The sequence below is a fragment of the Monocercomonoides exilis genome, assembly GCF_001643675.1.
Source record: "Monocercomonoides exilis strain PA203 chromosome Unknown scaffold68-255432, whole genome shotgun sequence".
Classification (NCBI taxonomy): domain Eukaryota; phylum Preaxostyla; order Oxymonadida; family Polymastigidae; genus Monocercomonoides; species Monocercomonoides exilis.
In genome coordinates this window covers 207,211-223,786 of record NW_027150613.1, presented here as the reverse complement: position 1 = coordinate 223,786, position 16,576 = coordinate 207,211, and the positions used below count along the sequence as shown (strand labels likewise).

The following is a 16,576-nucleotide window of genomic DNA, read 5'->3' as shown; positions in this document are numbered from 1 at the left end:
CTGTTTTCAATGATAACGACTGATATCAATCGATTCTTTTCTCATTTTAAAGATTGAAAATGTTTTATATTATCAGTTTCCAATGCAATAAATGAAATTCAAAACATTTCGTTTTCAATAAATGAGATAAATTTCTGTTTTTTTGTTCAAAAAACAAGATCATGAACTATCCTGTCACTCTTATTTATTTCTTTCATTCCTTAAAATCTCCTGAACATATGTGAAGAGTTTAATAATAATTCAGTTTTATCCTATTTCCACTATTTCACACTATCAAACACCAAAAAAACATCAAAAAATATTTTTCTAATTGAAATTGACAAATTTCTGAGATCAATAACTGAAAGAATAGAAACTGACATGAGCATGAATTTTTTAAAAATTTTTCAAATTTTTTGATGATCAAGAATTTTCGATGTTGAATTAAATATTTTCGATTTCGAATTAAAGTTTTTCGATCTTGAATTAAACTTTTTCGATGTTGAATAATTTTTTGTGTAATATTTGCAAAAAAAAAATTACAATCTAAACCGGATATAATCACGTCGAATATAATCACATTCGTATATAGTCACATTTTTCCATACATGGACATTTTTTGCTTGTCTTTCATTCATTTTCTATCGCATATTATCACAGGGATGAAAATATATAATCACATTTTTAATCATAATGGGTGATTTTTTCAATGAAAAATCGATTTTTTGATCAAAATTTTCAATTTTTTGCTTTTTCAAAAATGTGCTCAAATAAGTTTAAATAATGTGCATTTGTGAAAAAAAATTAATTTCGCAAGAGAAAAAAGTGTATTTGGATAGAATTTCCAAAAATGAACAAATCGACACAAAATTTAAAATTTAATTAATTAAAATTAATTTTTTTCTTTGTTAAGTCACATCACAAAAAATCACAATCGGATATAATCACAAAAAGTTGTGCAAAATATGATGTGATACTATCCGGAAATATTTGTAATTCATTAACTTGGAGAAATAACAGGTTCAATTTTTGAATTCAATAATTTTTTGCAAATAATTGCGACTAAGAAAAATGGAACAATTGATCTCAAAGTTCTTTTAATAAGAATATTTTCAAATAACAGAGACACTTTCAGAATCTTATTTCTCCGAAAAGAAAAAATAACAAAGTAAATATTATTATTCTTTCAGAAAAGAGGTTGTACGAAAAAGAAAAATATCGCATTAGTTCGCATTTGAAAAATGAATAATTTGGTAAATTTTCCATTATACATCCATCAACAACCGTTGAATTAACTCAACTGCCCACAGTAAATAAAAGAATCCACAATTATTAACTTAAACAATATCATATTTGGGTTATTATTTTTGAAATCATATTTTTTCTGTCAAAAATTTCGGTTAGAAAATTATTTTTGAATATTCGTAAATGAACCCTGAAAAGAGAACATTCTAATCCAATAAACGCTTTTCTTTATTTCAGCTTGAAAATATGTTTTTAAAACAGATATTATGAATTTTTCATTTGAATTCAAAATCTCTTCTCAAAGACATATAACCCAAGAAAAGTTATCACCCCGAAAAAAGTTATGATTTCAAAAATAATTACCCATTTATTAACCAAATCGAACAAATTCATCCAATTCTCATAACTGCTATTTCATAAGGCTTTTTTAATTAAAAATAATCTGAACAGGCTGTTGAAATTTTTGAAATAATTTTTAAATGGCAACGCGATAAATGAATACAAAAAAAATGTTTCAACAATTTGCGATGAATTGAAACCATTTGTTTTCGTTTTAAATTATTCAAACCTTAAACAAAAGGGATTCATGATCTTGTATTTTTCTTTAATTTCTCAATTCTACTTTCTTTTTCTTTGTTTATTCTGTTTCTTCTCTGTTTCAATAAATCAGAATACAATAAATGATTTTGGCAAATTGGGCAAATTCCAGAAATAATCGATTGGGAAGATTCATTGACTGATTTTTGTGTTAATTCATGTTTCACTTCACATGTTTTTATTGATGAACTTTTAAAGGAATTTCTCTCAGCATTTCTTTCGCTGTTAAAGTATTCTTTGAGGCAGAGCGGATGAGCAGACATTGTGCACAACGAAAACGGACAAAACAGCAAATTGTAAGCAGAAGAAGCCCCTTTGCAGAAAAAGCAAAGCGAATCCAATTTCAGATTGGCAGCAAATGCAGAGGCAGATAAAGCAGGAAGATGTGAATGAATGAATGTGTGTGATTGGGGTTGAGATTGTGAGTGGATTGAAGAAGCAGTCTGAAGTGTTGAATGGGATTTGTCTTCGTCGAGCATAGCAATCAGCGGAGAATGTAGAGATGAAGGTGAAGTGGGTGGAATGGAGGGTGTGAGTGATATTAATGATGGAGAAGAATTTGACTGAGAGAAAGGCGAAAAATCATCTGCAGATTTGGATAAAGAGGCATCGAAAAGAAGATTGTTCGAGTTTAGATCTGAGCATCCAACAGAGGAAGAATCACATTCAGCTCCATTTGGGGAACAATCAGAAGCCAAAGCTGTGCAATGCTCGATTTGAAAGGCTGATGATTTAGATGCGATGGAAGAAGCAGATGCGATAAAAGAAGCAGAAGCAGAAGCAGAAGCAGAAGCAGAAGCAGAAGCAGAAGCAGAAGCAGAAGAAGAAGAAAATGTTAAAGACGAAGGATTTTCAAAATATGAAGAGAATCCGAAAGAAGAAGAAGAAGAAGAAGGCAAAACATGATTTAAATAATTGTTTGATGGCGTTAATGAGGAACGGGGCATCCGCATCGAAGACGAAGAAGACGGTGGATAATGAAAAGATGGAAGTGTTAAGTCAGAATAATTTGGAGTGAAACGTATATGTGAAGAAGAGGAAGAGGAAGAGGAGGAAGAAGAGGAGGAAGAAGATGAAGAAGAAGAGGAGAAGGAAGAAGAAGAAGAGGAGGAGGAGGAGGAAGAAGAGGATGAAGAAGAAGATAGTTTTTCAGCGCATTCCTCTTCAGCATCAATCACAATTATGTCTGAGTTGAGTGAATGAGACGAATGAAAAGATGACGTTGAAGGCGAATCATCGAACGGCAAAGGAGAAGTGTCAAAAGAAGTGTCTTTTGAAGGAGGAAGAGGAGGGGATGTGGCAAAAGAAGGGGAAGAAGACAAACAAATCACAGGAGAAGAAACCGATGGAGTTGGCGGCAAAGAAAGAAGTGGGGAATAATTTGAAAATGAAAGTGTTTTTGAAACAGAAGAATCAGATGAGCAGTTGTGTGATGCTTCAGATGGCTGTAGATCATCCAGAGGCAAATCAGGAGGAACAAAAGACGAAGAAAATGAATCACAAAAAGACGACTTTTCAGACGAAGAAAAAGGCAATTGCGAATCGTCGGAAGAAGAGCCAACAAGAGATTTGTGATTGAACAACGATTTCTTCGCAGAAGAAGGACAGATGTGTTGAAATAGACTGAATCTATCTGCTTCGTTTTCAATCTTTTGCGACAATTTCAAAACGGCTTTTTTCTGTTTCTTCAGTTTCTTCTTCTTTTTCAGAAGAAGTCTCATTATCTCAGCATTGCTTGAATCATTTCCTTCATTTTGCACTTCTTCATTTTCTTTGATGATCCTTTTTCTTTTTATTGCTTTCTTTCGTCTATAATCAGCTTCACAGTCTTCGCTGCCATTGTCGTCAAACACAATGTTGAGCACTATTTCTGTCTCTTGCTCTGTTCCTTTCGCTCTTCTCTGCATCAACATATATTTTCTGCTTTGTCTTGAAGTCATTCCACAAAAATATTCAGATTTTTTCCGTTTTCTGTTTTCATCGTTTTTCCTTTTCGAGCCATTCAAAACCGAAGTTTCATTCATATCTTTATCATCGCCATCGCCGTCACCATCACCGTCACCATCGCCATCACCATCGAATTCATCGTCTTCGTAGCTTTCATATCCTTCTGCATCGCATTCATCCATTCTGGGCATAGTTGTCTTCTGTCGACTGCAAAGTAAATGGACTTTCTCCATCAGCTTGGCCATTTTCATCGTTGAGACTTCAATAAAACAACTTCCTGGATTCGGTGAAATTATCTTCTGCTTTTGTCGTTCTGCCATAAATCTGTGAGAGCTTTCAGAAGGAATAATAGCATCTGAAAAGAACGATTCAATTGACTCTTCAGAAGAAATAGAATCTGGCAAAAAAAATGTCTTTTTCCAGAAAAATTCATCTTCAGGAGGGGTAGCTGTGGAAGAGCTAGATGAGGCTGATTGTTCTCGTGGATATTCAAAATCTTCAACTGAATGGATTAATTTCATTTGTTTGCATATTTTCTGGATTCTTTTAAGAATAATTTCTTGAAGATATTCTTCAAGAATAACAATTCGAAGATGACTTTTCCATTCAAATTTAGTGCAAGAAGATTCAATATCCTTTGAATTACGAGCCAACTGTTGAAAGGGAAGGTGTTTTTGATGATCGTTAAAAAGAGTTAAATAAGGAATTAAGTAATAAGCCAGTTTTATTAGATTTGTAACACTTCTTGTTCGTGATGGATCCCAGCCAAAATTTTTACAATAAGAAATAAATGATTTGCTCCTCTCAGGGTGCTGCCAAAACCCTAAGAATAAAAAGAATCACAAGATCAATAAAGAGAAACTTTTCTAAACAGCATGCGCTCAAGAAATTACATCCAAACATTCAAATTGAAGAGCTTCATGTTTTGAAGAAAATCCAACAACACATAGGCACTACTTTTTATAATAAAAATTTGTAAAATGCTTGAAAAATATCTCAAATACCATTGTCCAAGGTCTTCCTTGTGAGGTACGATATGCCCCATTTTTGAGATAGCCATTATGCTGAAGCAAACGACGTTTTGGATTAACTGTAAAAAATAATACACATAAAATCAAATTATCAGAAAAAAATCACATGCTGGTAAATCCAATGTATGTTTTCTGAGGAGACACAAGAGATCGTAACAAATAACAACAAAAAAACCGATAGTTCATTGAATGCAAAGAAAAAATCAATCGAAATCCATTACATTAAATAATATTTTTAAAATGGGTAATTTCTTTCCATCAATTTTTCATATCTTTGAAGAACAAAAATAATGACGTTATTACAGATTTTGTAACACAACAATTATTAAATCCATTACACATTTGAAATTTAGATTCAAAATTATTTTTTAGAGAATCAAATATCAATTTTCCTTAAAAAGTTAAAAAAGTGACAAAAATTATCAAAAAGCAGACAAAAAAATATTTTTCACAAAATTCGATATTGAATCAACATTTTTTAAATGATAACTCGTGTGATAGAAAGATTTGTTGGAAAAAATTGATCAATGACCAACATTATACATTCATATGACATCTCTTTGAAAATGGCAGTTAATACTGAGTATAAAATTAGAGATAAATTTTCAAATTGTTTGATCAGATTTTTAAGTTCAACTATTTATTGTTTCAAATATATTTGATTTGATTTGATTGAATAATTACAAATTCAAATATATAATTTTTATGTAATTATAGACCGTCCATTGTTTGTAACCGATGTTAACCCTCCATTTAAGACAAGTATAGTTATAAATCTATCCGATAAAAAGCGATGTTTCTGGATTAAAATTGATAGGGAATCATTTTCTTCTTTGAAGAATAAGAATTCAAATTTTGAAAATCTAATAAAGCAATGTTCAAAAGCATCATCTTTATTTTTAGTTAATGCACGATCGTATATCTCTGGGGAGAAATTTCTATATTTTGTTACGGAGTATTATGAAGGAATACCTTTATCCAAAGAAATATCACACATTCATGAATCCTCAACTCCAATGAGTCAAGAGGTTTGAGCTTTTATACAAGAATTGATTATTGATTCAATTGTGCTGCTTATTGCAACATTAATACAATTATTTATAAAAGCAACTTTTTGAAATTTTGGCTCAGTTAGTAAGTGGATTGCATTCGCTCCATAAACAGCGATGTGCTCATTTGTCAATAGATTTTTCCCAAATAATCATCATGGATCAGCATTATATAAAACTTAAAATTCCTAATCCATTTTTGACTTTCCAAAAATCACAAAATATTCCTCCTTTTGAATCGGAATCGATTTTGTTTGAAAGCATCTTTTAGAAATTTCTCCGTTTAATTGATTAATTTATTTTTATCTCTTTAACTTTCACGTTAACTCACTCGCTCACATTCTCTTTTGTGTATTTTTTTCTTTCTCTTTATTTAAAGCTTTGTGGCACCTGAATTCTTAATAAATGAACAGTATGTATTTTTTTAAGTTTTAAATAACAACCGTAACAATCGTAACAATCGTAACATTTGTAATTTGTTCAAAATTATTTCTTTTCATTTTGCAGAACAACAGATCCAAGAAAAGCAGATGTCTATGCTATTGGAGTTTTATTGTATTATTTGATCACCGGAAATTATCCATTTTCCAGAGATGCCCTTCGAAACTTGACGTCTGAAAGCGAAAAAGATCACCTTGTTGCTGTCAAATTTCCAGAACATATTTTCCCTTCATTTGCCAAGAAAGTGATTTTCATGCTGTCAATTGTGTGCTTTTTGAGTGAGTTGACAATTTTCAATATGAATCAAAAAAATAGTTCTGTTGAAGGGCTTTTCTATGATTACTATTTTGTCCTTTTAAATTTCATTATTTCTTATTTTTTGAAATGAAATGAATGAAATGTTTATTTCTTGTTCTTTTCTCAGAATCCCCAAAACCGTCCGTCGACTGAGATGCTGATGGAAGATGAGGAGCTGAAGCCATACATCGAGAAAATGACAATGTACGCTCGTTCTTTCCATGCGCCGTGGATGGATCCTGTCGACGACGACTTTCTGAATTCGCTTTCTTCGCCGTCTAATCCGCATGCACCGACAAACAGCCAAACAGAACAAGCACCCAATGCGAGCGAAATGTATACCTCATCTTCATCAACTGCTGCTGATCCAAGTGCAACTGCACAACCAATCTCTGCAACGGACCCTGCTTCTGCATCCTCTTCCTCATTCAATAATCTTGCTTCGCCTTCAACTTTGCACGCAATCCCTCAAATATCAGAGTATCCATTCGACACCACTGGCATGTCTATGCATTCACTCACCCCATCCCTCACCCCCTCTCTCACTCCATCTCTAACACCCTCTCTAAACTCATACATTCCTGATTCAGCATCTCAAAATGATGCTCTTTCATTCAGATCTTTTCGTGTTGCCACTCCAGACAGACTCAGTCGCATCACCTCAGTCACCCGTTCCACTCACGGCACAGCATTCACCCAGCGTTCTGAAGCAGACGCAGCACACTCAGACAACTCGACCTCTTCTCTTTTGCATTCCCTCTCAGAAGCTGGCAATCCTCAGGGCAGTCAATTCATCGACTCCAGCGACAGACTCTCTTCTGCTTCCTCACATCATTCACATTCTTCGTCACACCACCACACCATCCAACAGCCTTCTCTGTTCTCCTCTCAGTTTGCACAGCCAATGCCTGTTCAGCCGTCTGCCTCTTCCATCTCCTCCTCTTTCTGGGCAACCAAGTCCAACCCTCTTTTCACTGTCACTCTCTCCACACACAACCTCCTTCTTCAGCACCTCTGCAAATACCTTGCAGCCCCACGCCCATCTGCTTTGCGTGCGGCGCTTGCAGAATTTCTTGTCCATCTGCAGAATCCAACTGCTCTTTCACCGCAGGCCGTGGAAGACAAGGCACTGTACACCAACATCACCTTCTTCCTGGACGAGTGTCTGAATCCAGAGGCATACGAAAGCAGAGAGAAAGTGCCAGTCACACAGGAGTGCATGGAGCTTCTGTGCAACGTCATCTACTTCTCTTTGGAGCTGGCGCCGGCTGCATGTGTGACCGAAGTGGCGTCAGCAGAGTTTGTGCGGTGGGTGGTGCAGCTGGGCAGCAAGGCAGGCGATTTGCAGTCGGCCTTCTTTCTGTTCCCGCTTTACCAGCTGACACGCGCAGAGGACGTGGCAGTGCCTCGCTTGGTTGCTGAATGCGGGGGCTATCAGACGCTGGAGAGGCTGATGGAGGTTGCCGGCGGAGACAGAAAGGTCGGAAAACTGGCTGCGACTTGCTTTCTGTCGTTGGCTGTTGCTGGAGAGACAAGAGCGAGGTATTTGGAGGCTGAAGAGGAAGAGGAGGAAGAGGAGGAAGAGGAAGAAAGCGAGGATGAATCTGATGATGATGACGATGGAGAGAGGGAGGAGGAAGAGAGAATGAGTAATGAAAAAAAAATTCCAAAGGAAAATAAGATGCAAGATTTCAACAAGACAGCGTACAAAATAGATTTGGACGATTTTCAGAAATATTTTTCTGAGTTGGAAATGAAAAACAAAAGTAAAGAAGAAACACAAAAAAAAATGTATGAATTTAGCCATATTTTGTTTATCATGAGTTAAATTTATCTTTTTGAAATTATCTTTTTTTTTAATGATTATATTTTCATTTTGATGCCAACAGCACAAATGCAGATAGCTGGTGGCAGTCTGAGCGGAACAAAAACAGACTGTGGGGTCGCAGCAGCATCCACAGCCATCCCGATTATGCGCTCTTCCACGCTGAGTATCTGCTGCCTCTTCTGCTGAAGCGGTTTGGCGAGTGGGAAGGCGACGACGACGTCAGAGCAGCCATCGCACGCAGTCTTTTGCTGATCTTTCGGATGCGCATTCTGCCTGAGGAGATGGAAAAGATCATCGACTTTGTCACAAATTACGTGTATGATACCCACCACGAGTCATTCAGGAGACTCAAAATGCTCGAAGCAATAGAAAAGGTTGTGGTCATCGTTGGTTTGCTTTTCATGCTTTTCGATTGTTGCTATTAATCTTATTCAAATTTATGAAATATTTATTTCTTAATTCTGAATGTGTGTCACATTCCAATGATTGTTAACTGCATATTAATTATTGCTGTGATTTCCTTTTATTTCCTTTCTCATTCTCTGCGTTAGCGAACCACACGATATTCATCGATTCTTCTTTGCATCAGTTTCTTCCTTTGCTTCTGACAGATGTGAATCGTGACGTTGCTTTTTCTTCATTCAAAATTCTTTCCATGTTTGTGAACTGCGGAAGCACAAAGACGCGCAATTCAGTTGGAGCAGTTCTGTCACAAAAGCAGATTATGAAGATGATTGCATTACACGGACCGAATGGGCTGATGAAGGAGCGGATAAGAGAAGCAAAGCTGAGATTGAAAAAGGAAGAAGAAGGAATGCTTTTTGATGGGAAAGAAAACAGGACAGGAAGAGAACAGGAAGAGATAAGAGAGACAGAAAGCTTAGAAAATGAAAACGACAGAATGGAAACGCGTGGAGATTCTGAAGATGATCAAGATTCTGAAGAAGGCAATGATTCCGCCGCAGAAAGAGAAAGAAGCGAAAGGAACAGAAAAGAAGCATCCTGCAAAACAAAAGAAGCTACAGACGAAGAAGACTCATTTGTGGAGCAGGAACTGGAAGCAAAAGGAAAAGAAATGATGAAGAATTTAAAGCTTCCTGCAGATGTTGTAGACGGTGCTGTCTTTTTAGCTTCTCACTTTGCGAAAGACGTTCAGATAAAAAAAGCGAAACTTATTTATGCACATCCTGAATCGTTGCGCATCACAATCATGATTCTGAAAAAGAGCATCAGAAGAATGAAAAAGCTGGCTCAGAAAGCTGCCTCTGCTTCTTCCTCTTCTTCTGCTGCTGCTGATTCGCTCATGTTGTCATCCTCTTTGAATCCCGTTCCTGTTTTCCAGGAGGCAATTATCACAACGCAAGATCTTGAGCCATTTGTCCGAATTTTGAGGGTTGTTCCAGACGGAATGAACAACACGTTCCACAAGCTGGTATCAGAAATGATCAGTACATCCATCTCGCTCCGCTGCTGCGAATGGAGCATTCCGTCATCGACAGAGCTGGCACAGTGTGTGGATGCCTGTTGCGAACTTCCTATCGACCAGCAGCAGAACGAATATATGCAGCTGCTGATGGTCCTTGCAGAACATGGCTCCCCAGCTGTTATGGAGTATCTCGCTGGACATTCTGTGATGCCACTCTGCCGCCTTCTGAACAACGCAGACGAGACTTCGCTAGATGCTAGCGTGAATTTGGATAGCTTTTTGGAGTGCGGAACAAGAGCCCTTGCGATGTTGCTGGACAGATCAGCTCCTGAGCCATATTCATGGAACCCGCACAAATGGCTTGGACAAATAAACGAAGAAGGATTTCTGCTGAAACTGTTTGAAATGACTGATGAGGCTACACCATCTGTGACAGAATTTGTCTCACAATGCATTCTGTTCTTGTTCACAAATCAGCAAATAGACGAAGCAATCCTCATCGATCCAGCACGAAAAGGACGAAACACTGAAACAGGAAAGATGTCTTCATCGGATGAAACAGAAGCTGGAATGAAGATATCTTTGGATGCGTCATCAGCACAGTCTGAGATGCCTTCCTCCTCTTCTTCACAGCCACTCCACACGCTTTCTGCTGCAAATGCTCAAACGCTGCTTTTATTCCGCCGGCGCATCGAACGACTCCTCACAGAATATCCATTGATGGAGCGGATGAAGAAGGTGGTGTATGGAGTCATCGAGTCTATCAGCGATGCTGTCAAAGCTGAGCTCAACTGGGAGGCGCAAAACGATCTCGAAAGATCCATCGACGCTCTCCTCTCATTTTCTGAATATCACAGTATGCACTCTTTGGATGGATAACCTCTTTTTTTTAAAACATGATTTTGATCTGCGAATAAATCATTTTGAAGAGTTATTTTGAAATTCTTTATTATTCATCATTTCCTTTTTGAAAATCATTTATATTTTGACATATTTTTACCATTTCTTTTAATTTTTCCTTAGAATTGCATCCTCTTCTCATTGAATGCCGAGTGCATGAACATTGCGTTAACTTTCTCCAATCGCCAATCTCTGCGCTTTCTGACGGGGCAACTGATGTTCTGATCAATCTCATCCGTTTGGGAGGGAATGAGACGCGAAGAGAGACTGTCACAGCAATTCCGCTGGATGTTCTCGAAGAGTTGTGTGAAAAGAAGAGAGAGGCCATTCGAATGAGGAGAAGGAAGGACAGCATTCACAGAAGGATCTTTGAGGATGGAGAGGATGGCAACTCTTCATCGAGTACTTTGGAAGAAAGTTCAAAAATGCCCAAACAAGATCAAGATAACAAGGAAAGCAGCAAAAGTGAGGGTGAAGAGGAGGAAGAGGGGGAGGGGGAGGAGGAGGAGGAGGAAGAAGAAGAAGAAGAGATGTTTATTTTATGTGACTTAATAAAAACTGTTGTTCCGCTGATGAAAGAGCTTGGTCCTCTTCGTGAAATGATGAAGACATCAATGCAGTTGAGAAAATTGAACGACAGTTTAGTTCAACACACTCCTTCAGCAATGAACAGCCTCAAGACTCAACAGTCAACAACAGCAGACATTTCATTCGCACAATCAAATTCAGCATCGTCGAGCTCTTCTCATTCAGATTTACAAAACTCAACTTTTGGCAGTTCAACAATGTCGTCCCTCGATCAGCTGCAGCAAACAACAAATTCTCTTTCTGACATTTTGATGAATGGACAGACTGCTTCAAGCTCATCTTTTTCGCATTCTTCTTCACAACCGTTGAATTTGAAGTCTCACAGCGAATATATTCACCCAGAATCTATCTTCACCTCTATCAACGTGCTCACTGATTTTTATTCTCTTCTTATGCGTCTGTCTTTTGGTCAGCGCATTGAAATGGCACCTCTTTCTCTTTTTGCGCAAATAGACAAAGTTCTGAAGCTGCTTTCAGAGACATATTCGCCATTAATTTGCAACACTCTGTGCAAAATCATCACCGCTGTTCTTGCAAGAAATCCAAGGCACACAGAAATGGTGGGCACTGCTTCGTTCATCAGCTCTTTGCTGGCAGTCATTCGGAACAACACAAAGAAGCTCGATTGCGAAGTCGAAAAAGAAGAAAACGAAAAAGAAAAAGAAGCAAACTCTTCAACTGCTCGCCCTCCCCATTTGTCGATTTCATCATCGAAATCAACAGCAATCACATCGCCTTTAAGCGAAGAGCCGTTTGTCTGTCTGCAGCCATTTGCTTCTCATTCGTCAGACACGAAGCAGCGTCTCATCGATCTTGGCTGCTATCCTCTTCTCCTTCGGGGCATCGAAATGCCATCTGACACTCAAATTCCTTTCTATTCTGTGTCTGTTCTCCGTTCGCTGTTGAAGTACGGCAACACATTTGTGAAAGAAGGCACGCTCATTCACCCGAGCTTCCTCTTATTCGAACAGCTGGGCGCTTTTCCAATTCTTACCGGCATTTTGAACTCGGCTGAATCTGATGGTAGAACAAAGTGCTTTGTGGCTGTCTGTCTTCTCATTCTTTTCCGCTGCCAGCCTCTTCCTCTTCTTGTTAAGCCTGTTCTCAACTTTGCAAGTGACTTTCTGTCGAACCCAAGATCGTATTTGGAAGATGCTGGACATTCCGATTCGTATCGACTTGATATGCTTTATGGACTGACGGATCTGATCTTTGATACAGGTACTCCAACTACCTTATATATATTTGTTTATTCACTTATTTTGAATAACTTTCAATATTTTCTTTCTTTCTTCTCTCTCTCTCTCTTTCTCTCTCTCTCTCTCTCTCTCTCTCTTTCTCTTTCTCTCTTTCTCTTTCTCTCTTTCTCTCTCTCTCTCTCTCTCTCTCTCTCTCTCTCTCTCTCTCTCTCTCTCTCTCTCTCTCTCTCTCTCTCTCTCTCTCTCTCTCTCTCTCTCTCTCTCTCTCTCTCTCTCTCTCTCTCTCTCTCTCTATCTCTTTCTTTCTTTCTTTCTTTCTTTCTTTCTTTCTTTCTTTTCTTTCTTTCTTTCTTTCTTTCTTTCTTTCTTTCTTTCTTTCTTTCAATTTTAGCGAATCATTTGGATCTCGTTGAAAGAGGTGTTCTCCATTCCGTTTGTCGACTTTTGGAGAATGAATCGCAGCTGATTGTTCTTCATTCACTTCGATTCGTTCATCAGCTGCACATTGAGGGAGACGGGTTGACAAAGCAAGCAATTGTTTCGCTGGTGAATGCGGATCTATTGAACGGTCTTTTCAAGAAATGGAAAAATGATGATGGCATTCGCCAGATTATTGTAGCATTAATATCAAGGATTATTCGTTAATAGCAATTATTATTATTATTATTTTTTCGTAATGGTTTTATTTTTAAAAAATACAAATAAATAACAGAATAAAAATTTTCAGTTTATATCAAATGTGTATTTATTTTGTTTCTATTTCTGCATTTTTTTCAGATAATATTCCTCATGATTTGTCCTCATTTGATGAGTGATTAATAATTGTTAATTAAATTTTTCGTGTTATTCAAAGAAGCAACAGAGATTTAAATGTCAGAGAAATCTGCTTATGCTCAGAATGAAAAAGTATTATTCTTTTTCTGTATTGCATTTTCTTTGAATCATTTCCAAAATAAACATTTTGCAACCTGATAATCAAAATTTTGAAAAATAAACAATTGAAATGTAACAATAGACTTCATTAGCCAAAAAATATAGAGGCATTCTTTTGTAGATTTCTTTTGATTATTTAACTGTTGTTGTTTAAAATGTCTTTGAAGAAATGATCATAAAACTGAATTTTTGTACTGGGGATGAAAAAAAGCAAGAAGTCCAAATTATGAACGCATTAGTGGAGGAGATGAATTGGGAAGAATTGAAATGTGCATTCACAAAGGGAGTATTTGAGATGATATGCTACATGATTGAAGAAAAGAATTTAACAATTGAAAATGCCTTGTCACTATTAAAATGCGTTGGATGTTTCAAAGAATTGCGAAGGGCATCAAATGTTAATATTGATAAATCTTCTTTGAACATAAAACTTAAAAAGATGATAGTCAGTGAAGCAAAGAAACAAGATGATGATAATAAGAAGGTTCTCAAAGATCTTTGTGAATGCTATCTTCTTTTGAACAAAAGTGACCAAAACATTCCGAATGAATTGCTTCCAATTTATGTTTCTTGCATTTTAAAAACTCTCACGAGCAAAGAAGAAAGTGAGGAAATGCAAAAAGAGGTGGAGATATCTTTATTAGCGTTGAGCAAAATAGACAAATGTTTTGTTTGAATATTTTCTTTCCTTCTTTCCTTATGTTTGAACATTTGTTGTTTTTTTTTATTCTTTTATGTCAGAATGTGAATAAAGAACTATATTTGAATAAGATTACAGAAATCATCAATTATCATCAAGAACATCACAATCTGACGCAAATTGCCTATCAATCGGCCTTGAGATTTTTGCTCCACAGAATTCCCAATGAAAGAAGTTTGGAAGGAGTGATAGTGAATGAATTGCATTTTGTGGGAGAAGCTGAGAAAGAATTGGAAGAGCTTTCGAGGTGTGCAAATTGGAGCAAAGAAGAAAATGAAATGAATGAAATTACTGAATTTGTTGAGATTCTAAAATGGATCGAAGATATTTGGTTTTGCATTGATACGTGTCAGTTATGCAAAGAAGATCGTGAAAAATTGGTTGGATGCGTCTTAACGCTGTGCAGAACAGCTGATGGCAGATCTTCCGAAATTGTAATGAATGGCATTAGGTTATTCAGCAGAATGTTAGTTACCAAAACAATTAAAAACTTACTCCACTGTGGAGTCTTTGACTTCGTTATTAAGGAACTTATTCAAGAAACATTGCATCGAACGTTGGCAGTGACTTTTCTTAGTTTCTTTAATAATGTATCTGTTATGCTTTGCAAAATTGAAGACAGAAACAGCAACGCTGTTGAATTAAAGATGTTAAAGAGAGAAATTTTCGAAATATTTGAGGAAATGGGATATAAAGATATTTTCACAAGTTTATGTGGATATTTCATTCATTATAAGTACTATTTAAATATCCCAACTTGTCCCAATGATTATTTTGTATTGTGCTGATTGAATCTTATTGATTGCTAGAAAATGCTTGCTCACATGCATTACGAAATTTTGATGAATCTTTAAAACAAATATTTTTTCATCTATATGCATTCTTTGAAAATTTAATTCATGCTTTCCATATGCATATTAACATCGACAATCTGGCTTTTATTATCACTTCACATTCATCCAGCTGTTATTTTGTTTTTTCCATCGCTAATGAGCATGCACTTTATTGAATAACTCATGGTTAGTAAATGAAAAAAAACTAATCATAATTTATTTTTCACTTTTTCAGATTCGATTTTATAAATGTTCAAAAATCAAACTGTAACAGAATGCATCAATTTAATATGAGAATGTTTCGTTTTCTTCTGTAATGGGAAATCGGGATTAAACTTCTTATTTATATTAAAATTCTTTTCAAATCTTTTGTACTCAATTTTAGTGAACTGGATGATAACCATATTTAATTAAAAATGAAATATGATTATGGGAGATTTATTTGAGAAAAACATTTTATTCAAGAACTGGAATTGAAAAGAAAAAGAAATGTTTGCATACTTTTGTAGATTAAAAAATTTTTAATATATGAGAATTATATCAAGGGAACCGAAGAAAGCTCACATCACAAGTCAATTTTTCAGAGTATCAAGAAATAGGTCAACAGATATTGTGTATCTAACATGCCCCAAGGAAGTCTTGGGGTGGTGCTTTTGATGTATTTTTACGAAGGCACGGATTTAAAAAGCTTCCGATGATGGCTTCTACACCTTTATTTTTCCAGTCTGAAGTTATACAACAGAAGGATGCTCATTTGGTGATAGGCATGGAAACAAGGAATGACGAAAATGTCCTAACATCTCGATGGACTGCGTCTGCTGTTGAAGTGGAGGAAGACGACGACTCTCACCTGGAACTTGTGTTACATACGTTTTTACATTCACAGGGAAGGTCAACCATGCTTCTTCTTTTAGAGCTTGGTCAATATCTTGAATGCACAAAAGCTTTACTGGAAATACCAGAATTAAAGTCTGAACATAAAATTGAAAAGTGTGCTGGTGTTTTTGGTGTATATGGTTTTATTAGAGATGACAATCATCACAAATCGCAAAATTCTTTATTTATGACATATGAATACCCAACCTCGACAACATCTTCTCAAGCAATAACTTCAACTCAAGTTGCTTCTGAAATTTCGTAAAAAAAAACTGCATTTATGTAACATTAGATGGAATTGGAATAAGAAAATTTTATTGAAATAAAAATAATAATTCGAATAACCAAAGTTTATTCCAGATAACACCAGTTTATTCCAATGAAAATTATTTATTCCGAATAAATTTTGTTTATTTGAATAAGTTATTTTAATTCAAACAAAACCTTTCAATTCTCATTATGTTTATTCGTGTTAAATTTTAGAAATACATTTTATTTTTCAGCTTTGACCATTTTGCAAGTGTTATGATTGGCTTTGCTTTTTTTTTGAAATCAAAGTAATTTATTTTTTTATTATTTATTTTTTATTTTTTTTATGAAACAATTTATTTTTTATTTTTAGGTTTTTTTTTTTAAGATTTTTAAGTCTTAATACTATTAATTCTGATAAAGAACATAATGATTTTTTTTCAAAAATAAAAAAACAA

At 35.8% G+C, this 16,576-nt stretch overlaps 3 protein-coding genes across 3 annotated transcripts; 2 read left to right on the top strand and 1 right to left on the bottom strand.

Moving 5' to 3' along the window:
- Positions 1-1,861: 1,861 nt before the first annotated feature.
- MONOS_3454 (uncharacterized protein) lies at positions 1,862-4,289 on the bottom strand (the record flags this gene model as incomplete). The annotated part of the gene is made up of 2 exons (XM_067873458.1): positions 1,862-1,877; positions 2,083-4,289. The coding sequence occupies 2 exons, from the start codon at positions 4,287-4,289 to the stop codon at positions 1,862-1,864; spliced, it is 2,223 nt and encodes a 740-aa protein (XP_067718978.1).
- Positions 4,290-5,326: 1,037 nt separating this feature from the next.
- On the top strand, positions 5,327-13,172 carry MONOS_3453 (putative Protein kinase domain; the record flags this gene model as incomplete). Its single annotated transcript, XM_067873457.1, has 10 exons — positions 5,327-5,411; positions 5,517-5,561; positions 5,703-5,827; positions 5,907-6,100; positions 6,356-6,554; positions 6,714-8,377; positions 8,476-8,804; positions 8,966-10,696; positions 10,864-12,549; positions 12,919-13,172. The coding sequence occupies 10 exons, from the start codon at positions 5,327-5,329 to the stop codon at positions 13,170-13,172; spliced, it is 6,312 nt and encodes a 2,103-aa protein (XP_067718977.1).
- A 2,515-nt stretch (positions 13,173-15,687) lies between these two features.
- Positions 15,688-16,563, top strand: MONOS_3452 (uncharacterized protein; the record flags this gene model as incomplete). The annotated part of the gene is made up of 1 exon (XM_067873456.1): positions 15,688-16,563. The coding sequence occupies one exon, from the start codon at positions 15,688-15,690 to the stop codon at positions 16,132-16,134; it is 447 nt and encodes a 148-aa protein (XP_067718976.1). The 3' UTR covers positions 16,135-16,563.
- Positions 16,564-16,576: the final 13 nt, after the last annotated feature.